This window comes from Coturnix japonica, chromosome 3, assembly GCF_001577835.2.
Source record: "Coturnix japonica isolate 7356 chromosome 3, Coturnix japonica 2.1, whole genome shotgun sequence".
Taxonomy (NCBI): Eukaryota; Metazoa; Chordata; class Aves; order Galliformes; family Phasianidae; genus Coturnix; species Coturnix japonica.
The window spans coordinates 15,670,305-15,694,484 of NC_029518.1; the positions used below are offsets into that span (position 1 = coordinate 15,670,305).

The 24,180-nt window shown below is 43.9% G+C and overlaps 1 protein-coding gene and 1 long non-coding RNA gene across 4 annotated transcripts; one reads left to right on the forward strand and one right to left on the reverse strand.

Annotated features, from left to right (window-relative positions):
- Positions 1–15: 15 nt before the first annotated feature.
- On the forward strand, positions 16–24,031 carry AIDA (axin interactor, dorsalization associated). Of its 3 annotated transcripts, XM_015857185.2 has the most exons (11): positions 45–269; positions 2,585–2,654; positions 8,214–8,267; positions 10,207–10,261; positions 13,523–13,586; positions 13,961–14,067; positions 16,330–16,341; positions 18,102–18,224; positions 20,073–20,195; positions 20,666–20,783; positions 21,283–24,031. In XM_015857185.2, exons 1-11 carry the CDS (start codon positions 160–162, stop codon positions 21,377–21,379), a joined length of 933 nt encoding a protein of 310 aa, XP_015712671.1. In that variant the 5' UTR covers positions 45–159; the 3' UTR covers positions 21,380–24,031. The 3 variants fall into 3 exon arrangements, with proteins under 3 accessions (XP_015712675.1, XP_015712671.1, XP_015712672.1); XM_015857189.1 differs by lacking the exon at positions 16,330–16,341 and having other exon boundaries at positions 16–269; XM_015857186.1 differs by lacking the exons at positions 45–269; positions 16,330–16,341 and adding an exon at positions 1,759–1,829.
- LOC107311021 lies at positions 17,387–20,066 on the reverse strand. The gene is made up of 2 exons (XR_001553832.2): positions 18,976–20,066; positions 17,387–18,286 (listed from the first exon to the last, which is right to left on the reverse strand). It is a non-coding gene; the product is annotated as an uncharacterized LOC107311021 (long non-coding RNA).
- Positions 24,032–24,180: the final 149 nt, after the last annotated feature.

Here is a 24,180-nt window from a genome sequence, read left to right on the forward strand (position 1 = left end):
CGGCGCTGGCGGGAGGCGGCTCCTCGTTTGGTTGTCGCGGCGGCTGGGCCGGGCCGGGCTGGGCTGGGCTGTGCCGGCGGCGGGCGTGGGGCTGGCGGGAGCGGCTGCCCGGCGCGGTGCCCCGGCCCGGGGTGAGCATGGTGCCCTAGTGCTGGGGCTATGTCGGAGGCGGCCCGGAGCCTCCTGCAGCGCTGGGGCGCCAGCTTCAGGAAAGGCACCGACTTCGACTCCTGGGGGCAGCTGGTGGAGGCGATCGACGAGTACCAGATGTGAGTGCGGGCCCGGGGAAGGCGCGGAGAAACGGGCGGGCGGCTCCTGCAGTGCTTCCCTACCGCCCGGCACCGCCGAGCCGGGCAGCCCGGGGCGGGGCGGGGCGGTCGGCTGCAGGGCCTATAGGCCGCGGCCACCCCCGGCCTTGCCGTCGGGGCCGTTATGTAACGCGGGGCCGCCCCGAGAGGCGAGGCGGGATGCGGGACCCCGGCTGAGGGGAGCGGGGGTGGCCGGGACCCGCCCTGCAGGAGCGAAGCCCCCTGGGTGCGGGTGGGCGCTGCTGCGGGGTTCCATGAGCGATGGCGGGAACCTGAGCGAGCAGCTGGGAGCTGAGGTTGTTGTGCTGGGTGTGTGGAAGAAGTCCCGAGCGTTCTCTCCCTGTAGAGTATCAGCCATAGGGGAACCGTCCGAGAAGTCTAATAGAGCTGCTCGGGGCTGGAGGTGCAGCTGCCCTGGCTCCTAACTGGGTGCCGATACCGGGTGGACGCTGCATCGTGAGGTGCTCATCTCCTCCGTGCAGTCCCTCAGCGGGTGGGATGATGGACACTCGGTTATCTGCTGTTTGCTGGTGGGCTGCAGCTCGGGAAAAGCTGTTACTGCACACATCTGCCCTTAGGTAGACATCCATGAGGAGTGCTCTGTGACCCTAACGCTGCAATGCCCCTAGGCAGTATTAGGGGTTAGTTTCCTTCAAGGAAATCCCCTCAGAACAGAAAGTCTTCAGGCTTCTCCTTCAGAGCTTGCTTTGCTGAGAAGTTCACTTAATGACTGCAGCCAGACCGGTGGAAGAGCTGAGGCATGGTTTTCATTCCCTTTCTCTTTCATCTGATAAGAACTGAGGTGATCTTGGTGCCTGTGCTTTATTCCAACATAGCAGCAGCATGATATATCTGTAAGAAAGCTCCTCTGGGTAGCACCATTGTGAGCTGCCCTTGTAAGCTTTACCACTGAGCCTCTGAATAGAGGAGCAGTCAGCAGATAAACTCAGTGGCCCCAGGAGGGAGAAGATCAAAGGATGACAGGGATTTCCTGGGGAGGAGCAGAACCTTTCCAGTCTGCTTATCCACTGCTCTTAGATGTAGCAGGTAGACCAACAACAGCTTTGATCCGTAGGATAGAAACCAGAGTTAAGAAGCATAGGGTGAGATACCAGCCTCTAGCTCTGGAGAAACATCCCATCGTGACTTCATGCTACTTGCTGCCTTTTTAAATGGAAGTTTGATCACGCTGGTGCAGCTGGTTTAGATGCTGTTAGCAACTGCCAGTGTAGGAAGAATGGTAATAAACTGTGATGAGCTTGCTTACACTGAGAAAGATCTTTCTAGTCTAAGTGAGTTCAATTCAGGGTTTTAATGGCTCCTGGCATAACTGCTCGCCTCCCTTGTCCAGGGGGCCTCCATCTGCTCAGGTCTGGAAGTTTCATGCCAAGATTGACCCACGCTCATGTGGGAGCCCTCAGCCACCAGCAGCACCTCCCACCATTGGACTATTGCCCACGCATCCATGGCAAGAAGATGGATTCCTTTAGGAGCACAAAATTACGAAGAGATTGTATTGAGGTGTCCACAGTGCCTGTTGCTGTCTTAGGTTTTCCCCTCAACTCCTCTCTCTCTCTTGCCCTTAAATATATGTATATATTCACAGAGAACAGCAACAATTGCAGTTTCCAATCGCATGGTTTCGCTTGTTTAATTTTCTCCTTCCTCCCTAGACGGAAACTGTAACTCTTCCCATAGATTCCCTCTAGCTTCCTTTCGCTTTCATGAACTGTTTGCTTGCTGTTACTTCCCAAACCCCTTGACACTGGGCTCTGTGGTGGTAATGGGTGGAGCTGCAGCTCTGCGTATGATGCTGACAGGCACAAATGGGAACTGCTGCACCCTGGGAGCTTCAGCCACAATGTCCCCATATCCCTCAGTGGGAGAGTGTGTGGCCATTGCCTGGGCTACCTGCTGCTCCTCTGTCTGCAGCCATTACTCTTGGCAGTCACATTCTCCATGAGAAACATAGCACTTGGATCTCAGTGGGTCCTTTCCACGGGCAGTGTAATTTATGATAGTTATAGAAGGGGCTGTTGGCTAGAAGGACCCTCATACCTTCTATTTTTTGACACACTCTAAGTAGCTTTTCCTGCATAATACTTTGTCTTCTGTTTGTTAGTTTGTATTTGGTGTGGCCTGCTGTGGCTATAGAAATCTTTGTGAAGAAGCTTCTTGGAGCAGCAGTCTGTGCCATGTTTTCTGGACACCGTGGCAGTGGTGATGGGGTTCTGTGCTGTCCTCTCACTGTAGAATTTTCTCTCCTTCTCCTCCAGATTAGCGAGACATCTCCAAAAAGAAGCTCAGTCTCAGCACAACAACTCAGAATTCACAGAAGATCAGAAGGTAAGCGTTGCTGTTGGTGTAGTCAAGGAATGTGTCTCGCAGTTGTTGTTTTTGTGTCTGGCAGACCTGAGCTTTGTGATACCTGTTTTCCTCTCTTAATATGCAATAACAGAGGCAGAGCCCAGTGCAGCTGAAACTGCTGCCGTCATTAGATGTGACAGATGCTCTGCTGTGTAATACTGAGCGTCTGATGTCTTACATGCTGGTCAGAGTCCTTCATAATCTGAGTGTTTCTTTTTTTCTGGGTGACCTTTTGATTACTTGCTTATACAACGTTAGCGTGATTTGTGTTATGAAGACTGAATGCAAAATGTCTTGAGCCGTAAATGTTGAGGGTGAGCATGGAGGATCTTAGCCTAACATGTAATGCCTGACTGGAAAGGATCATAGCTGCATATTCCTTACTAGTTTCAGTGTTATTTATAGCCCTTCAGATTATTGAGCTGTCTTTCCTCTTTCCTCCCTTCTCTCAGCTGAAAAGGCTGTTTTTTGTCTGAGTATTGTTGCAATTCTGTGACAGGTTTTAGGAGGAGTATGTGTGTTGAAGTCCAACACACACAAACATCTTCAGCAGAATACAAGACCTGGGGTATAATGGAGTCTGTGTTTGTTAACGCCTGTCCTGAAAACAAGCCCTGGCTACAGAAATTGCAGATTAACTTGATCATTTATCACTATGAAATACACCTCTATGTGCAGTCTGACAGTGGTCTGTAAATGTTTTCTTGATGTATACCATCAAAAAGAGCAAAGGACCGGCCTTTTCTATTGCCCTTCTGTGAAGCAGAGGATAAGGCTTAAACTGAGTCAGAATCTTGGAGCAGGGCTGGGAGCACCTTTCCCGAACTGGAGGATCCTTGTTAACATTGGGCAGATGCTCACTCATTCATTACTTCTGCACTCTCTCCCTTCCTGATATCTTTCTCCATAGTTCTTGCCTATTACCATTTTTACTGCACATTTCTCCTCTGTGGGGACTTTTGAAAATAGGATTGGTTCGTATCATTCACTCAGCATACAGGAATAGAGTTTAGTGCACTTCTGGGTTTTCAGTCAGTTTAGTTAACTAGAAGTATATCTCCTCTCTTGCTCCCTCTCAAAAATGCCCATAGCTGAGCAGCTAGTTATACTGAAATACATTCCTGTCTTGGCATCCGCCCTGCTCTTTCATCTCAGCTCTGGGAAGTTACTCGTTTCCTAATTTCTTGTCTTTTCTAGTTACTATTTGTTATGTAAGAACAACTTCTTTGTTTATCTGAATTCATATTTGTTTGTTTGCTTCAGTTTACTTATCTGATGCCGTGGGCCGGGCTGTGCATAACATTTCATTGACCAGAGAAGGCAAGTTTGTGAAACTAATTATGATTTCCAGTTGCTTGGTCTGCCCTTCTTCCAGTCTTTATCTGGAATTACAGCTAGCTGTTTTCTAAAGGACCATAGATAGTACTGAGAATTACAGTGGGATTGTCACTGTTTCTTACTTGACGTACCATGTGGAACAGATGGATTTCAGCCATGGTTCCTCTGTACCAAGGAAGAAGTGCTGGAACTTCTGGCTTTGCAACCACAAGGAAGGAACACTGCTCAGTTAAAATTCTCGACCCCAACTGTGTGTATAAACTTAACATGTTTGGGTTTATTTCGTGTATCACAGATGATGTTACGGTCCAGATGTGGCCACATCATACTTGATGGTGTGCCACTTGCTAATGTAATTGTACAGTGCTGTCATTTACCAACACTTGATAGATACCACCAGTTTCTTTCATAGATGTAGCGTGAGCAGTTATCGTTCACCTGCTAATGAAGATATCAAGTTAGGTAAGAATCCAGACATTTCAATATTCACACACCTTGCCTTTTTGCTAGTGATCTGAGTGTGTTTTGGACGATGTTGTGCATCTTCATTTGATAGGAAAAACCAGTCTCCAGAATTCATAGTTCCCTGGGTTTTCTGTCTTCCATTGGCTGCTGCGTGTCATTCTAGAGTTTCAGTACCTAGAAAAGTCTCTGTCTTGGCTTGCAAACCTGGTGGTGCTGTAATACGTATTAATGATTATGGATTTTGTTGAAAACTTAGATGTTTAAATCTAATTGCTTTGCAGCAGTCCTAAGGAGGCTGTGCAGCAGTTTCATCACTTAGAAGCTGTGAGTGTTGGATATTATCAGCTGTTGTCTGATGGGCTGACCTCGCTCTTAACATCTGCATTCTGCTGTTGTCTTTTACTTTCTTCCTCTAAAACTCTGCCTTCATTCATGGTCAACTGCTACGCTTTGCTGAGCTGATCTAGTTGGGTTTGGCTGTAACTGTCACTTTTCCTCCAGCTATGGCTACTTAGTTCTCTAAGCAGTAAATTTGACCTTTCAAGCCCTCTGCTGACCTCAGTTGTTGTTTCTCGTATGCCTTTATTACTGCAGATTGGAAAACAATGCTTTTAGTGCAGTGGTAGCTTACTGCAGTAAGAGCCCTGTTGCACAGTCATAGCATGATTCATTAAACTAGTGGTCTCCTAACAGCCTGGGCTCCTCTTTAAAGCCAAACTCTGCTCTGGCTCTGTATTTATGCAAACATCTTTGACTGCTTTACAGTTAGCACAGTCATTACTCACACTACAGCACTGAAGAAACCTTGACTACGAAATCAACTGACTTTATTCCCTTTCTAATCACTGGTTTACATAAAACTGTATCTTCACAACTTTAAACTAGCAAAATTAATAATGACTTCAGTCTTTTTAATGAGATGCAGAATGTTTTCCCTGCTGCAAAAATGAGTCTTTGCATGGGACAGTTGCAGCTGAAAATGATAGCAGTGTTTAGCTGCATTTTTAACTTTTGGGTTGGGTGTGGTCCCTTAAAAAAATAGTTATGAATAATGCCTGCTGGGAGCTTGCCATGTTTCAATAGATTCCATATAAAACCTATTCTTTACTATGTTAAGAATCCCAAACTCTCTTCAATTAATCTGTTTCTAGAGGCATTTTTGCCCTTCAGCCCCCAGGAGCCGGAGGGCATGTGTTTTATAGCTGTTTATCCTGCTATGAGGTCTCCAGTTCAGGCAATGGTAAGAATAAAATATCTGTGGGACTGGAAATGGTGTTGCTGAGCTTCTCAGTGAATTAGTGATGCTGAGCTATCCCTGTGAGTGAGGTAGGAGAGAGTTGAGCAGTGTTTCTTGAGACCTAAATTTATGGTGTGGGCTTTGTGCTCTGTACACAATCACAGAATGACCCGGGTTGGAAGGGACCTCAAGGATCATATAGTTCCAACCCCCCTGCCTGGCAGGGCCACCAAACATACACCTTTACTAGATCAGGTTGCCCAGGGCCCCGTCCAACCTGGCCTTGAACACCTCCAAGGACGGGGCATCCACAACCTCCCTGGGCAGCCTGTTCCAGGGCCTAACCACTCTCCTAGTGAAGAAGTGACAAGACAGTGACAGACAAGACAGTGAGAAGAGCCACATGTAAATCCATTCACAAGCTTTGATTCCATAGTGGAGGCTGTGAGCTGGCACCCTGCGAAGTCACTTGTAGCTCTTTTTCTGGTGCAGTTGGAGGATGTTTGATGTAACGTGGAGCTGGCATGCTCTTTGCTCAGAGATTTCCCTTCCTTGGGGAATCTACACATTCCTGTCTTTTATCCTTTATTTCACACCTTTGTCTTCTTTGAGATTCTGCCCATGCAAACATATCTTTCCAGATGTTCTCTTAGAAAAAGGCATTCCATATGTTATGCTGCAGCTGTAGTGTGTTCTTTCCCTGGGGAGCAGAATCTGCTTCAGTAGCACTACCTGATCTCCTCTCGCCCAATCTGTCTATGTGAATCTGTAGAACCTGAATGTCACAGAATCACAGAATTGTAGGGGTTGGAAGGGACCTCTAGAGATCATCGAGTCCAACCCCCCTGCCAAAGCAGGCTCCCTACACCACGTCACACAGGTAGGCGTCCAGGCGGGTCTTAAATATCTCCAGAGAAGGAGACTCCAGCACCTCCCTGGGCAGCCTGTTTTTTCCCAGATGCCTCCGCACCCTCACTGTAAAGAAGTTCTTCCGCTCATTCGTCGGAACTTCTCCTATGCTGTACTTTCACCCTTACCCTAGTCCTATCCACACGCACCTACTGAAAAGAGACCAGGACTCACCACTATGGCTCCCACAGCTCAGGTATTTATAACTTGGATCAGTCCCCTCTCAGCCTTCTTTTCTCCAAGGCTAAACAGACCCAGTTCCCTAAGTCTCTCCTCATAGGGGAGATGCTCCAGGCCCTTCACCATCTTATGGAATGTGGGACTGAATGTGTTAAAATTTACCCAGGATTGTGTGTATTCCTTTCCAATCCAGAAGTGTCTTTCCCCTGTCTCTGCTGGAGAAGCAGCTGTGAATCTCTGTTAAGTAAAATGATTTGTTTTGGGAAGGTAGAAGTGTGTTGACTGAACCTGGACTGTGAGATGGACCTCCACACAAATGGTGGTATTTGAATTCTGCCACGTTGCATGCAAATATACTGTGGAGTTTGGGAATTCTGATACAGAGCAGCAGCACATTGCTGCATGTGCTGCAGGTCCAAGAGAGCTGAGAATTGTGCAGATAAACTTGACTTTTTCTATACCAAAACATTTTTGTTGATTAACAAATCTATGATGGTCAAAACCAACAAAGATAAACCATGCAGGTACGTCCACTTGACATACTACACAAGTTTGAATTGCTCTTGATGCTTTTCACCTGGTAGTAATAGAATCAACTGCAATGGCTGCTCCTGCTTCTTGTTTTGTGAGGCATAAAAGTTTCAGTAGTGGTGTCCTAAAAGCACAGCTGTTAGTGGAGGGCTGTTTTGAAGCTCTTCCCTTCTGTGCTTTAAAATCAGAATGGCAAATTACTTAGTGGTTTTGCTTGGGGGTATTTTAGGCAGCTGGCAGGATTGAATTAAATAAAATCTGTTTCACGCTTCTCTCAGACTTTAAATGCGTTAGCAAATTATAGAAATGATAATAGGGGAAAACCAGAAATTTGCTCTACCTTTGTGCTTCATCTCCCTCCAAAACCTTCAGAAGAAGATGGATCACAGTTTTTCTGAGCTGACGTTCTGGGCGTCTGATGTCTGAGGAGGGCTGACTTGCCCTGCTGAGACTAAGCTAAAGCAACTGTAAGCATGGCTCCTAAGAGGGGCACATTGCAGCAGACTACTCAAGTTCTTAGAAGGTACAAACATTGCTTTGTTTGGATTTCCTTTTTTTTTGGCTCTCTCCTATCACTTTGGAATAGTTGAGTTTATAAACAGTTTATGGTGTGGTACGTATTATGACAGTTTCTGCTAAGTGAATGACCCCCATCTGTACTGATGAGCTGTGGAAGAGAAGGTAAATGGCAGATGTTTCATTTTCATGTATTGCACTCTGAGAAAATCTTGCTTGTGTGTTGAAGAGCTTTTGATGCTGGATAATCTGATACTGAGGAGTAGATCTGAACTCTTTGTAACTACTATTAACATGCTTTTAATATAAATAAGAACGTGGATTAATGCAGTTTCAATACTTATTTATGCTTTTATTTTCAGAAAACCATAGCTAAAATTGCAACATGCTTGGAACTGAGAAGTGCAGCTTTGCAGGTACCGTTCTCTTTTCCATGTGATTTCGTACTTGGTGGTAATTAAATTTAGTACTGTCTTCAGACATAGGCAAAACTTCTGGAAGCAGAATGAATAGCTCCTTGAACACTTGGACTTTCCAGGTTGTCAGTGTGATGCCCCAGGCAGCTCCCTGAGACCCTTTAACTGCTTGTGTGAGGATGTATTATGATTTTTACAGGAGTTCAGGTTTTGTGTCTCTGGTTGCTTGCCTCATTTGCAACCTGCAGAGCTTGTTTGTCTAACCTGCCTGCGAGGGTAAAGAGACCCTTAGAGTCACCCTTGCAATAAGCTGCCCACTTCATAGATCATAATGGAGTGCAAGAAGGGTTGTGTCCTGAGTAAAGAGAATGCGGGTATGGAGGGATGAACTCGTAAGTTGGGTAATTTGAGTTAATTAAATAACTCTTTCCCAATCAAGAGTGGTGACAGGGAATTTTTGCGTCAAGTTACTAATAGCATCACTACTAATAGCTTCATGTTGGTGTAAATAGTGCAGCAGTGCCTTTGTGCTGCCTTCAGCTCTTTGAGAGCTTTCAATACATTGCAGATTCAGTCAGTATGGCATTCTGGAGCTGAGAATGAAAGTGAGGTGTGAGCAGACTAGTCTAGATGCTAGGCAGTGGCCAGAATTATTTGATTAGCTCTCCCGTCTTTCTCTTTTGATCCTACCTGGGCTGTTTGAACAGCACTGCATTTGTTATGTGTTGCAGTGATTTTGTGATAAGGGCACTTTGTTACTTTGTAGGTTGATTTCATAGGTCAAAGCACTTCTCAGAACAGAAGATACAGAAGTGTGAGAGGCTGCTGAACTGAAGGGGGGATGTCTTGCAAGAATAGTTTTCCTTGCAGTTGGTTCTTTAGCAGTAATTCCAGGATTTCAGAACCTAGTGAGAGGATACTGCAACTTCTCACCTACTTGCTTCAGTGTGTTTCACACGCTGCGGTTTTGTTGCCATTTCTTAGTGGAGAATAATGAGCGTGGTCATCACCTCTTCTCCAGACAGTATGGTCATAGCAGCTTTACTGTCTTTCTGCTGACTTGCGGAATCAAACTCTATAATCCAGAGACTTCTTAGGTCCCTGCTGATGCTTGAGCAAGAAAACCATGACAATAATGAGGCCTTAAGGAAACATTGAAACAATGGGTAATCTTAACAGATACCTTGAGTGCAGTGACACAATAGTTAAGACCTGATTCCGTACCTAAAAGGGGATGTCCAATGTCAATCCCCTTACTTACACTTTTCTTTCACTAACTCTGCCGCCTATCTCAGAAGTTGCTGTTTCAGCTTGACAAACTGAACTAACTCAGAATAAAAAGTAAAGAAAAACTTTTCTGAGTTAGTAAGTGAATCGGCTTGCTGAGAGAAGCAGATGTGCTAGAAGCCAGATGAAGAAGCTGTATCATCACAGTTGGAGAAAGAGATGAGAACCCCTGTGGTGAGCTCTTAGGTCAGCTGAGTTGTTTTGTCAAGCTCATTCTGTAATTTCTGCCAGTGTTATAATGCTCCAAGTATGTCTTGAACTGTGTGGGCTCCTTTAGGAGCATTGCTTTGCAGTTTTAGAGGTGATCTTGCTTCGGTACAACTTGACTGGGGAAGAATTAAAACAAGTCTCTTTGTCCTAATGTGCCTGTTTGTGATGGGAATGAAAGCTTGATGAGCTACTTGTAATCTCTTTATTTTATGTTGGAACACGGGTACATTTTCTGTCAACAAATGATAAGTTGGCTACTTTCTGCTTCATCTATGAATGTAACCTCCAGTCAAGACGTTTTGTGGAGTTTTTTGTTTAAGACATAGCTTTGAAATAACAGTGTACTTGAATAAAAGGAACACCTTGCACTCTTACTTTGAAATGCATTAGCTTTGTCTGAGGGGAAGATACAGAAAAGATTAATTCTTTCTTTAATTCCTAGTCCACTCAATCACAGGATGAATTTAAGCTTGAGGATCTGAAGAAGTTGGAACCAAGTAAGTAATATCTTTGTACTATAAGTGACTTTCATAATTGCAGCAATACAAATACTGATCACTGTGTGATTTGACAGTACTGTTGTTTTTAGGTAGTTCTTTCAAATGTCTGTTACCACATAAACAAAAGTTGATGTGTATTAAGGAATATAATGTGGGTAATTTTGAAGTGTTGCAGCCCTATAATGTTTCAGATGATGCATTAAGCTTTTTTTTCCTGTAGTGCTTTGGATCCTGCTAACTTCGCACAGAATAGTGACATAAGTTATCAGCACTGTATTGTATATTCAGCGGGACAATTTACCTGCACGTAACTTATTTGAACAGAATTCCAAAGCTTCCTGCCTGTAGAATTGAATGTGTTTTTCTTCTGAAAGTATTTAACTTGTGCTTATGGTAGCCAATCACTTGCCGCTAAGCCAGAGTAATGTTGTGAGACTAATGAAGTTGAAGCCTTTGAAGGGTTCTGCATGCTGTTGCTTTTTCCCCATCTGATCCTGGGTCAGTTTTTGGTATGTTTATCGAGGAAAAAAAACACTATTTTTCATGTAGGAATTACCTTTTTATCTGCTACATATTCCTTTCGATAACACTGACCGACTTATTCTCAAAGCTTCTTTCTTGACCTCATTGCAGCCTTTCAGTACCTGAAGGGAACCTACACCCAGGAGGGGAGTAAACTCTTCGAAAGGGCTGACAATAGCGGGACACGGGGAAATGGTTTTAAGTTAAAAGAGGGAAGATTTAGGTTGGATGTAAGGGGGAAGTTCTTCACTAGGAGAGTGGTTAGGCCCTGGAACAGGCTGCCCAGGGAGGTTGTGGATGCCCCGTCCTTGGAGGTGTTCAAGACCAGGTTGGACGGGGCCCTGGGCAACCTGATCTAGTAAAGGTGTATGTTTGGTGGCCCTGCCAGGCAGGGGGGTTGGGACTACATGATCCTTGAGGTCCTTTCCAACCTGGGTCATTCTGTGATTCTGTGATCAGTGCTTCCATATCTAGGCAATATCATCATCAATGCCAACGTTTCTGTTCTTCTTGGAGAATAGGAGGTATGGAAGATCTGTTTTCAGGAGTGGGGGGGGGAATGGGTTGGGTTTGGTCTTTTCACACCTCTATCATTTAGGGAGATACTGAGGATAATTTTGATGGGCAGACGGTGTTGCCACTTTGAGTAAGTTGAATTTCTCTACATTATGGCTCTCTAAGTAATTAGCACAGCATCATATAGAAAAGGTTGTGGGGAAGGAGGATGTGGAACTGAGGTCCAAGTGCTTTTAATAGAGGTAGTTTATGAGACTGCTAGGTCTGTGAGGACCATGCACACAGGAAAGGCTTTAATGCTGTGTTCAAACTAGTAGGTCTTTCTTGCTCTGCGTGCTGCATGTCTTGCCTCTGCATCCTCTGGTTTGGTATTATTTCATGCAGATACTCCCTGCTGTCTGTTTACAAAATATTTAAAGTGCTGGAGTAAGTTTAGTGATTGCAGATCTTAGACTCCATTAGGTAACGACTGGTGAGTGAGTGGTTGGTAGGAGTCGTGTTTTAATTGATCACACTGTTCTATGAATCAAAGGAAGTGAATACTGAAGGTTAAAACTTCCACTTAGATGCCCGCTTTTCTAAAAAGCCCAAATTTCAGTTGCAGTGTTGTGGCTTGTTTTACCCTTCCTCTGAGAATTGATTTCTATCTGTCAAAACACGGTTCAGCAGCATGAAGCCCATTCAACCCACACTTCATACAAATGACTGTATTAAAGCTGAGTGGTGATTGTGACCATCAGTCCTCAAAGACACTGAGTTACAAAGACACCCTCAGATTCGGGGTTGTTTTTTTTCCCCTGTGCTGTCAATTTCTCTCCTCTTACTTGCTATGCCTGCATTTCACGCTGAGGAAGATGACTGGTTTTATTTGCTTGTAGGATTTGTCACTGAATCTCTTGTGCTGTGATAACATGCAGGAGGGTCTGTACATACAGATGGTGGTTTTGAGACTGTGTGTGTGAAATCATTGCTCACACACTGGAACTTGCAAATTCTCTTTGTGAGAGCGTATACCAGTGTTAAATACACTGTAGAAGTGGATGGGCTGTGTGCATGTGTTGGCATTTGTGCATAGATGAGATGAAGTGGATCAGGAAATGTTCTAGCTGAAAACCAGTGGCTTTTGGTGGGTTGGTTTGGTGACCTCCTGAGGTGTGAGAGTTACCTGATGGTGTGTGGTCTATAAACCTGATGTTAGAACTGCAGTTATTTACTGTTGGTGATGAGGCAGAATTGAGTGCATTTTAAAAACTTGATTTAAAAACTGCTCTGCTGTAAAAGCGAGAGAGTTTGGGTGATACTTCCAGAAACGTTTCTGATCTGAGCATTCTGTGTAGCATTTTTCTTACTAACGCTGCCAGGATTTTGGAGAGGAATAAACTGTCATAAGCAGGGCTGATACCAACTTGTACACGTGGAGATACAGCTCTGTGGCAGGAGTGTGTATCCTTAACTCTGCATTCGGGCTGTGTCGAGGATTCAGATGCTGTAAAGCTGTTCACCTCTTTCTCCCAGTGCTGGTATCACTTTATGCCCTCTAGTGATAACTGAGATTATTTGCAAGAAGGTTTTTTCAGGGGATGTTCTTGGGGGAGAAACCCATTACTGGGAAAAGGGGAAAATCTCACGCACACCAAACTTTGGAAAAAGGAAGGAGAACAACTGCAGGGTTGTTTTTTGCTTCTGTTTAATGTGTGCATGGTCAGAACGAGATTCTACTTCAGTGAGGTTTTTCTGTTTGGGGCAGTTTCACTTTCTGTCTCATTATGATGCTTCTCTCCAAGAGTAAGAGAGTTCTCCTGAACCTCAGCTGTGCTGGAAGGCTGCCCAGCCTGGGTTCTCGCTCCCTGTCTCTGAAAGCTTTCTTCTCTTCGTAGGCCTGTTAGCCATCATGAAATGTTTGTTTATATGCTTCTGGAAATACCTACTCTTACTAGTTAAGGTACCATTGCCCCAGGGGCCTGTCACTATTCCTTATGATGCTTTTGTCACTGTGTTTAACATGCCCATCTATATAAATATGTGGTGATGAACTTGTATAGTCACAGTTGCAAGTCTGAAAGTCCTAGTGATATGCCTTTTCATCAGGACTGTATTAATGATCAAAGTATGAGCATGGCAGAGTTTTTTTTGTTATTTTTTACTATAATATGCAAAGTGTTACATGCTTTTTTATGGATAGAGATTCTTACTGGTTTTGCTTTTTTTCCTTCTCTGCAGTCTTAAAGAATATCCTCACTTACAATAAGGAGTTCCCCTTTGATGTTCAGCCTGTCCCACTCAGGTAAGAGAGAGAACTGCATCACTGTATGGTGTGCATCTGAGACGTGAGAATTTCTTAGAGCTGCCTACTTGCTGCCTTGCATTGGGTAAGCAGGTAGAAAAATAAGAAGTTTTGAAATCTAGTTTTCCCATTTCTGCTAAAACTGAAGTAAAATGTTGGTAAAATCAGTAGTTGGGAGGTCCTACATCTCTGTAGATCTCCTGGTTTTAGACTCTGCTATATGTAGTAGGAAGCTTTCTACAGTAGTAGCTAATCAGAAAAGTGAAATGACATTGAAATATGGTGCTCCTGCTTTATACTCAGATGCTGCTGTGCAAGTTGAAAATCAGAGGATGAATGATCTTTGGTCACAGTCATCTTTTTGGCATTTACAGGAAGATATTAGCGCCAGGAGAAGAGGAACACTTGGAGTTTGAGGAGGATGATGAGGAAGGAGGAGCTGGAGCAGGGTCTCCAGACTCTTTTCCTGCTAGAGTTCCAGGTAGGAACACCAGCTTTCCATTACCAACCTATACAGTGTGTGTAAATTCTGTCTCTGAGAAGCCCTTTTCTCCATCTTGATTTTACAAGTTTGGATGAATAGCAGCAAGCTGTACTGGAAACTCTAGTGTTGTCCTGGAAAACCATGAAGGTGTTCAATGGACTTTTTTTCTCAGCAAACTATATCCTGTTGCAGAACGGTTGTACCCATGTTCTGCAAGGTGCTGCCATCTACCTCAAATCATTTGTCTTTGTTCTTTCTTCGAACTCAGTATAGTCATTCCACGTGTTTTCTTAATGGTATTATGTGAAGCACTCTGAACACATTCAAATGTAACCTGTGGCAGTGTTTGCTGCTTCAAGAAGTATCACATCTTGCTAAGAGATGTGAGGAGCTATTGCTCATTAATCCTTTGTTGCATCAGCTAGTAAAACAGTAGCTTGGAGTAAAGCCAAGCTGGAGGAGAAGAGGGGTAGCTTTGGCTATACTAGCATGAAGTCCTTGTTCACATAAAGGCATTTTAGGAATGGATGTACCTGCAAATTTGACAGAGCACAGGGATTTGTTGTTTTTTTTTTTTTCTTTCATTCATGATGTAGTTTCTTTGAAGAAGAAACAAGTTTTTAGCTTTGGGGCAGAGTGGAAAACTTCTTATTTCAAGAAGATGATAATAAATAGGGGAACTGGAACTGGAATTAAGGCTGGAAGAGCTGAGAAGTTTATTCTAGGCACACAGGCTATAATATATGGGCATGTTGTTTTGCTGACATACTGCTGTCTTGATCTTTGCTATCAACTCTGATAAATCTGTTTATTAAGATGCATTCTATCTGTTTTAAGTACGACATCTATCACAAGATTCATTTAAGCTTCCTCTGGGTGTCTATATGGTACATATCAGTCTCAGATTTCTCTTGGATTGTGTAAACGTTCTCAATTCTAGATTTTCTGAGTGGTTTAAGTATTCTGCTCTTTGACGTCTCCAGGTAACTAGATAAATGTCAAATTTAAGAGGGATACTTCTGGGTTTGTTTTGTTTATACCTTTCAGCGCACTGTTTATGCAGGGTTTAAGCTGGGGAAAGAAGTGAGAGACACTTGGAGTAAGTAACTCTTGGTGTGCTGGTGAACTAATAAGGTCATAACTATTACTGTAGTTCTCTGTGCATGCTAGTGGAGCTGTCTACATACAGTCGACAGAGAGACTGTTCATGTGCTTAAGAAAGAATCTAAGCTGACTGTAAGGTTGTGTACAGCTAAATTATTATTTCAGAATAACTCAGAAAGAAGAGAGCTATGGGGCATATGCCTTCTTACACAATTACTTCTTTGTAAAATGATGCTATTAGAGAAGTTGCTCACACCTCATTTTCTTACTGACATTTTCCATTGTCATCTATTCCATGGTCTATCTGACTTTTTGGAAATTTCTGCATTAATTTAAACCTCCTTGTATATTAATCTGAACCCCTAAGGTGGTTCTGTATGACTGGAACACAGCTCTTGTTTTCCCATTGAATTTGTGTGGTGTTTCTGACCTGTTTGGATGTTAATTGGTTGCTCTCTCTGTGGGCATAGAGGCTTAAGCAATTGCGGTTTGCAGTCTTTTGAGGTGAGCTTTTTAAGTGGACTTTCCATGCTGAATTAAGAGTACTTTGTGTCCGTTTCTGGGCCCCTTAGTTCAAGAAAGATAGGGAATGTCTAGAGAGAGTCCAGCAGAGGGCAACAAAGATGATGAGGGCCTGGAGCATCTCCTGAATGAGGAAAGGTTGAGGGGAGGGGGCTGTTCAGCCTGGAGGAGAGGAGACTGAGTGGGGAATCGTAGCAAAGCTTATAAGTATCTCATGGGTGGGAGTCAAATGGATGGCTCATTTTGGTGGTGATGCCCAGTGACAGATCAAGGGACAATGGACATAAACTGGAACACAGGAAGCTCCATACAAATGGTAGGAAGAACTTCTCTAGTTTGAGAGTGGTAGAGCCCTGGAACAGGCTTCTCAGAGTGTCTTCTCCAGAGATACTTGCAACTTGCCTGGATGTTTTCCTTTGCAACCTGCTGTAGGGAACCTGCTTTAGCAGAGGGGTTGGACCAGGTGGTCTGCAGAAGTCCCTTCCAACCACTACAGTTCTTTGTTTCTGTAATTGTGTTGCACTCTGCTTTAGTATGCCTTTGATCCGTAGTGCATAACTGTATTGTCTAACTGTCTTGTCTTCTACATGCATGGCTTCATCATTATCACATTGCACAATTCATCTAACCCAGGAGCCAGTGAAGGTATGATAACATTTTAGCATATACTGTTATTTCTCTGATCGTGGTCATGTAACTGTGATGTTCATCATTCAGCTCTTAGTTTCAAAGCTCAAATCTTGGGGGTAATGATTGCATTACTCGGTGTCAGTGTGGTTAGTCTTAATTTCCCTTCAGAGCCAGAAAAGGAGGAAGTCCTATTTGGTGTCACATGTAGCTCTCTAGAAGTCTTAATGTGCTACTAAAAATGTGCTGACTTGCAGTGTAGCCCAAAGTAGGATTTTCTTTTGTGGAATACGTGTTTGAAGAGGAAATCTTGCATTAAAAGTATGCTTGTAGTTCTACTTCCAGGCTTTGTGAAGATGATCTGAGCAATGCCTTGCAGCCTCTTAACAGCAAAGGTTTCCTCTCTGCCTTTCTCCTGTTTATTGTACCTTTATTAGAGTGCTGTGCTGGCAGTAGATCCTTCTGTGATCTATTTCTGTTGTGAACCCAGCAGGAGACATGCTGCCTTCTCTCTGAACTGGGAGCTGGGGATGGAGAGACTGGGCGCCTGGTCCTGGTGTTAGTGAGCCTTTAGGTTGCTTTACTTCTGTATATCTGACATGCACACCAAGAATGCATTTGTGGATGTTCTTTTATTGTTATTATTTTTATTTCAAACATCTCTTCAGGAGGTAGCACCAAGATGAACTAGAGTGTGTGTGTGCTTCTTGATAGAAATAAATGCTTTCTAATCAATTGAAGCATTCTTTATGTTATGATCAGAAGCACATCCCATTGCTTCAGAAGTGTGGGTCAGATACTGCCATGATTCGCTGTCAGGTGTGCTGTATGTCTGGGACGTGGCTCTACCAGGACGGGAAGGTACAGATGTGAATTAAGGCCTTGATTCTTGCCCTGAAAGGGGACTGGGTGTGGGAATGCCATGAGATCTCCCTGCAGCTCTGCAGCAGAACACACTGCTCCTTCTTACAAAGCTAGTCCCTCTAATATGACAAAAACACCTCAGATCTCCAACTCTTCAAGGGGATCAAAGGAAAAAAGGGATGAAGGAAAACCCAGCTGGAACTTGCCAAAGGAAACTAATACTTTATTTACATCTCAAGCCTAGGAATAACTTTCTTTTTATTAGAAAACCAAAACTTGAATTTAAACTTGCTCGTGAGTCTAAGCATTTTCTGCCTGCTAGGAACTCCTTCCTTAATGCTCTCATTTAAGTACAGACCCGTAGAACTCAAAGTTAAGAATCTCTCTTCTGGTTCCCTTGCATCCAGTGGGATTTGCAACAATGCCATTTTCCTCCTTGTTTTCCCAGCTTTAAGTGTTCAGCATGAAGCCAAGTCATGTTCGGTGGGGTGGGTGCTCCTGATTAAGTGCCTGAACTTCCTGCAGCTGCAGATTGAATCCAGCTTCCCAAATTTAATCCTTAAAAACTATATAAATGGAATTCCACGCATGAGTTACTCTGCATGAGGGCAAGAAAGAACGCTTTAAACAAAGCTCTTCTCTGTTCTCAGGACATCAGTGGCTTTGGTTTTCCATATGAATTCATTTGTCTTGAAGCAATCCTGGATTTCTTGGTGCAGACTTTGAGATCGGTCAGACTATGTGTGGCTGTGCATGCGTTCCTATAGCACTGTGTGCTGTTGGGTTAAGAGCTGTTTGGATTTGTGGGGTTTGGATCTCCCGTTGGAGAGCACCATCCTCCAGAGGTGTTGGGATGCACGTGGCCTCTGTTGTAAGGTGACTCAAAGGTTAACAATGTGCTTTACTCTTTTCAGGTACTTTATTACCCAGATTGCCATCTGAACCCGGGATGACATTACTCACCATCAACATAGAGAAAATTGGTCTGAAAGATGCTGGGCAGTGCATTGATCCTTACATCACAGTCAGTGTGAAGGGTAATGATTTCTGTTCCTGGCTCCTCGTTTCCAGTTTGGGGAAAGCGTGTGTTTCCTGAAAGCTGTACGGATTTTTATTGTTACATTCTGTCTGCAGGGAATAGCAATTGTTCTTAAGGGCATTTTACATTGTGGACTTAAGGCTGATTCAAGGGTGGCAAAAACCTATATTTAGGAGATAGTGGGAGGCAAATCACTGCACTGAGGGGTGCTGCTCCTGAGCTGTGAGCTGAGTAACAGTGACTTGGCTGGCTGCTCTTATCTATTTCAGCTTCTTTAGCTGATTTTAAATGTAAGTGCTTGGATTCCTTGTACTCCCCAACACTTATTGGTCTCTGGGCTTCCTGGAGACAGCAAACCACAGCTCAATGGCTCCATTCTTGCCCTATCATTAAACCAATTACTTCTGTAGAACAAAGATTTTCTTACCAAGGTTTGAGCTTTTAGAGGAATTAATATGAAGTTGGGAAGGAACGTCTGAAAGTGAAACAAAATATAAAATATATATATTAGCCTTGGCACTAAAATACTTCATCTGGTCTGGGGGGCTGACTGCCTCTTCTTCGAGAGCTTTTGAGAGTGTGAAAGAATCAATGCCTCTCTCAGCTGCAGATCCGCAGTTTTAAGATGACAACATGGTTGATGGCTTATGTTTGAGAGCGAGGTTGTTGGTATTCAGAATCTCATTAGCAGGAGCATCTGCCCCTTCCCCATCCGTTAGCAGGAAGCCACTATAGTCAGAATTGCTTACCTTTAACTCACCCTGTTTGACTTCTGCTCGTCTTGACAATCATTGGAAGCAAATGATTTTTCTTTATCAGATGAAAGCTGGTGGCTGAGCCAAAAGCCTCTGCTCAGCTGTGGTAGTGACTCTGTGTTTGTCCTTTAGATGTGCTATTAGATTCCAAAAGTAGTGCTGAAGTACTTATTAGGTGTATGATCAGGCTGCTTCATCTGGCAGAGTTCTCTGACAGGCACAAGGGACACAGTACTGAATGTCAGTCAGATCCCAGGATGTTCTCAAATGTTACTTATCAAAACATACAGGCAGAAAGCTTTATCTAACCCTGCTTTGTCTGGTTTTTTTCAGCGGTGAGGCTGAAATGTGACTGACAAAAGGAAGGCAAGAGTCTTAAAAACATGCAGTACTTGTGTTTTCAGCATTGCAGCATTATTTTTAGCTTATGTAACTATTCTTCTAGGCTGCATTTCTCCAGTCATTTTGGGTCTTTCTTTGCTTCCAGAATGCCAGCAAGCTGAGGGATGGGTGCCTTCAGTGGTGGGGCAGCTGGATGGATGTGGTTTAATCAAAATCTGTTCTTTCCTGCTGAGTTTCTCTTGGCCAACAGGAAAACACCAGCACTAACAGAGTTCTCAGATCAAATCCTGGCAAAGAATTTGTGAAGCAGAGATCTGTTGTTCCTTCCCCTTGGTTTTTGCCTTTCTTTAATTATTGCATATTGTTAAAACTTGCTTGCCTCCAGAGCTGGCTTTTGTTCCCTTTCTGGAGCTGAAGAAGACTGTATATTTCTAGGCTTGCATCTCCAACAAGGCTTTGTGTTGACATGGTGCTCTGCTTGCAAGCTGAGAAGTTGTGATGTAGCACAGGTGGTCAGAAAGTGTATGCGGGAGGGGCCTATCACCTGCTCAACTGATTGTGATTCGGTTCTTCATTCCTCAAGATTTTTAGGGAGCAGGAGCTTCGTGAGAAATGTTGTCTGTGATGACTGGTGCTGGCAGCTGGAGTCCAGCCCAGATCCAGCAGGGATAACACACACTGCATCTGGGCAGCAAAGCAGGGCCTGCAGGCAGCACCTCTCCCATTCTCATGCTGTTTCTTTCTCACAGATTTGAATGGAATAGATCTGACTCCCGTGCAAGATACTCCAGTGGCTTTGAGGAAAGAGGACACGTATGTCCATTTTAATGTGGACATTGAGATTCAGAAACATGTTGAAAAACTAACTAAAGGTATGTAGTAGCAGATAGCAGAAATGGGGTTGGGGAGCTTGGAAAGCATAGGCACGGGTTGCTCCTGATCTAACAAACAGGCTGAGCATGAGCTGCTGCTGCAGGGCTGAAGCTCCAGATGAAGATGAAAAAAGACCTCTGCATCGTGTTGCTTTCAAATCAATCATTGCGGTGATTTGAAGGTGGGGGAGGAATGAATCAAACCAAATACGAAGCAGCAGCCTGCTCTGCTACATGGGTGTTGTTTCTTTGTGACCTTCCCAGTGGCTGGACAGTTCCCTGGAAATGAATCTTGAGTGAAGGGTACAAACTCTTGTGAGAGCGTTGTGAGAACACAGTGTCTCTTGGAAGGAAATTACAAAGTGTTGGAGGTGACTCCATCCAGCTTGCACAGAGCATCTTAATGGCACTTAAACTTTCTGATGAGTGTTGGCCATAATTGCTAACATTTCTCCCATTTTCCACTCTAGGTGCAGCTATTTTCTTTGAATTCAAACACTACAAGCCTAAGAAAAGGTTTACTAGCACCAAGTGCTTTGCTTTCATGGAGATGGATGAAATTAAACCTGGGGCAATTGTTATAGAACTGTAAGTTACTGAATATTATAGAGGAAATGAACTATACTTTAGTTAGGGTGTGTAGATTGTTGCGTTGTGGAAGGCTCAATAAACTCATTGCACTGAGTTTCGTAAGGAATATTCTATTTTTAATAGGAAGGGAAGATAACATGCTTTTAGACAGATAAAATGGCTGGAGACCCTTCTCAAAAACGAGACTATTTCCAGCAGAAATGCTGGTGTTAGTAACTGAATTTTATATGAAGCTTTGTGGTTTTCTTTCAGGAAGAAAGTGAGCCTCGCAGTTCTCTATTCTTCTGTGCGAAGGGTGCTGAACTGAATATGCGCTGGCTGGGGTTCTTTTTTGAGTTTCTTCCTGTAAATCCATTCATTATTGTTCCAGTCAATCTTATCTGTTGTATTTAAAAGATGATGGTAATAGGATCTGGACAGGACAAGCTTTCTAGCATGCTTTCATCTTCCTCATGGCCTTTAGTGCTTGCATTAACTCACTTTCTTGTGGTTACAGGTACAAAAAGCCCACTGACTTTAAAAGGAAGAAATTGCAACTGTTGACCAAGAAACCACTTTACCTTCACCTCCATCAAACATTGCACAAGGAATGACCCTATTTGTGAGACTTCTGTGAACTGAACCTCAAGTCATGGTAGCTGTGTGTAGTAGCCTTAGGCTTCGAAGGGCAGGAAAATGACTGTATTCATGCCAGTAGGTCAAACGGGACCATCACACACTGCACAGCACTACTTCAGGGTCAGAGGCAAGCCCACCATCCAAGTGCAAAATTTTTCAGTACCTTCCAGATGCAGGTTTTTCTGAAAGCCCTGAAATATTTTGACTGCTTTTCCTAATTTTGCTGTTCGTCACCTTTATCTTAACCATTATTATCCTTTTGCCTCTAACTCCACCAAAGGTCGGAGACCGCCCTTTTGCCAGACCTGTAGCAATAAAGACGTGGCAGGCCTACTAACCTGTTTACACTTGCTGTGCTATTGTAGTTCCTCTCATCTGCATTTCAGAGTCCTGGGTAGCAGAAGAGCAGGAGGAAGAGAAGGTGGGGTGGGAAGGAGCTTGAGCTGCTGGAAGTGATGGTGAAGCGAGTGGGAGGAGGATGGGTCGAGTGAGGTGGCTGCAGAAGAGCTCCTCGGCCAGCTCTTGTGCTTTGCTTGGGCCAGGAAGAGGGTGACTGCAGATGAGAAAGCTGAACTATGATTGTAACAGTTGAATCTTAGTTCTTAGCCTTGCCTGATCCACTCTTACCAAGTTTTGGACGCAGTACGTATCACAGTCCTTTAAATCACAGCTACTCCCTAGAGCTGATTAGTCTGTATCTTGTCACAGAATGATTTGCGAAGATGGGTGGGGGAAGGAGGAAGGCTTTCTTTGAGGCTTCGTCTTCACGTCAGTGGGTATTTCTCCATTCCAGTCGTAGCAGGACGGGCCCCTCAGTGTTCCAACAGTTTTCCAGAGCTTTTGTTGAAGTCGATCTGGCTATTGGGTTGGACCCCTCCCCTCCTTTTACAAGAAACTGCTGTTCTTATGGAAATGATCGTAAAATAGTTTTCTGCATGTTTTGTGCAAGTCTGGAAACTTACTCCAAAAATTCCCTTTTTATGTAAGTAGATAGGATTAGCATTTATTTTCTATATTTTTGGTTCAGTGTGTGATAAGCTGCAGGACATTGGCTTACGATGACACACTTGCATTCACTTTTTGACCTAATAAAGGGACAGAAGTAGACCCCAGTCAAGTCTTTCATATATTTAATACAGTACTTTAATGTTTGATATACTTATTATGTATCTAACTAGTGCCTAACTACTCTGCTATGCTAACAACAGACCCAGCTCCCCAGCTAGTGCCAAACACGAGCTTTATTTCAGGCAGTCTGGATGCAGGTGTCCCACCAGTTTCTTTTCTCTGACCCGTAGCCCCGAGATGTTGCAGTTTGCTTTACAGGGACAGGGTGTTACTTTTCCTTGTCTGCCTGTAGATGGCTCTTGGACATATTATGAGGAGAAGAAGCTATTTTTGAATGTGCTGATTTTTCTCACCTTCCCTTGGTTCTGGCTTAAGTAGGGATAAATTTCCCTCAGTCTTCCTCACTGAATAACTGGTGAGCTATTATTACAAAAGCCAGCAACGCTGCTTCAGATACTACCAGTAGTCGGAGATTGTTGGGTTTTTTTATTCCTGAAGGAAGAAAAAGTGCAAGTGAATTTTCCTGTTTATGGGTCTTTGTGGTACCCCAATGGTGTTGTGCTGCGATAACATCCAAATATCAAGCCCAGGAAAAGATCTCCGTGTGAGCTGCAGAAACCTCTGGATGAAGCATTCTAAATACCACACAAAAGTATTTTCTTTTTTAAATCCTTCAAATTCTGCTAAAGGATAGAGCAGAGGCATTGGTTTAACGTCTGTGGCTGCAAATAAACCTGAGCTGGGGCAGTAGCTGGGTTAATTGCCGACAGTCCTTGGCTGGTTCAGGTCTCTTTCTGACCGAGGAATCTGGAGTGCCAAGCCTTAGCGTCTCCCTCTGCAGGCACCAGCCCTGGCTTTGTCCCTGCCATCCTCTCGCTGCTTCTGGCGTCACTCAGTGCCCAGTGAAAGCACTGAAGTAAATCATGCGTTTCCTCTGCCTGTGACTGACAGCACACTCAGTGCACTCAGCCTCCTCCTGGTGCTCCCAGAGGATGATTCCTTCCGGCTTTAGGGTGTCTTAACTAAGGCTTGCTGGGTGAGGAAGGGAAGAGACACTGAACATCACAGAGCTTGGTGTTGGGAAGATCCTGACTTACCCGCTATTCACACTGAATGTTCTCACTTAAAATTCCAAACCCATTGTTTCAGCTACTTACCGTGACTCCTCTCCAGCCTCTATGTGTCCCTATTAACTCCAGTTATAGCAAATGTCAACTGGGTGGTGTTTTTGTTAAATACACGAGTAGAGCTTTGTATTTAACTCATTGTGAATTAATGGCTGTAAGCGGGAAATGCCATTTTTTGAAGTTGCTTTTTCATTTTCCTGTGAACTGTTACTCACGGAAAGGACTAAGGACTACTACCCCTCACACCACAAGCTCCTACCTGTATGATTTTATGCTTTAGTGATGTTCTGCCTATCTTGTCCTTCGTCTGAAATCTGAAGCTTAATACTTTTGAACTGTAAGACTGTGTAACACCTCCATGGCAACTTTAATGGCTGCTTGTACTCTGGCAGTAAAGCTGTAATGGCCTTCATTAGATTTTTATTATTCCTAGTTTTCTCTTCCCTTTGTTTTTTCACCTTGCTGTTAAAACCCCACAAAGTGGGCCCATGTGCTGTGCCACCTACTGCAACATCCTTGTGTTTGAGTTTTACATTCCTGGACTTCTTTGAATCTCTAAGTGTAAGGTATGTTTATAAAGC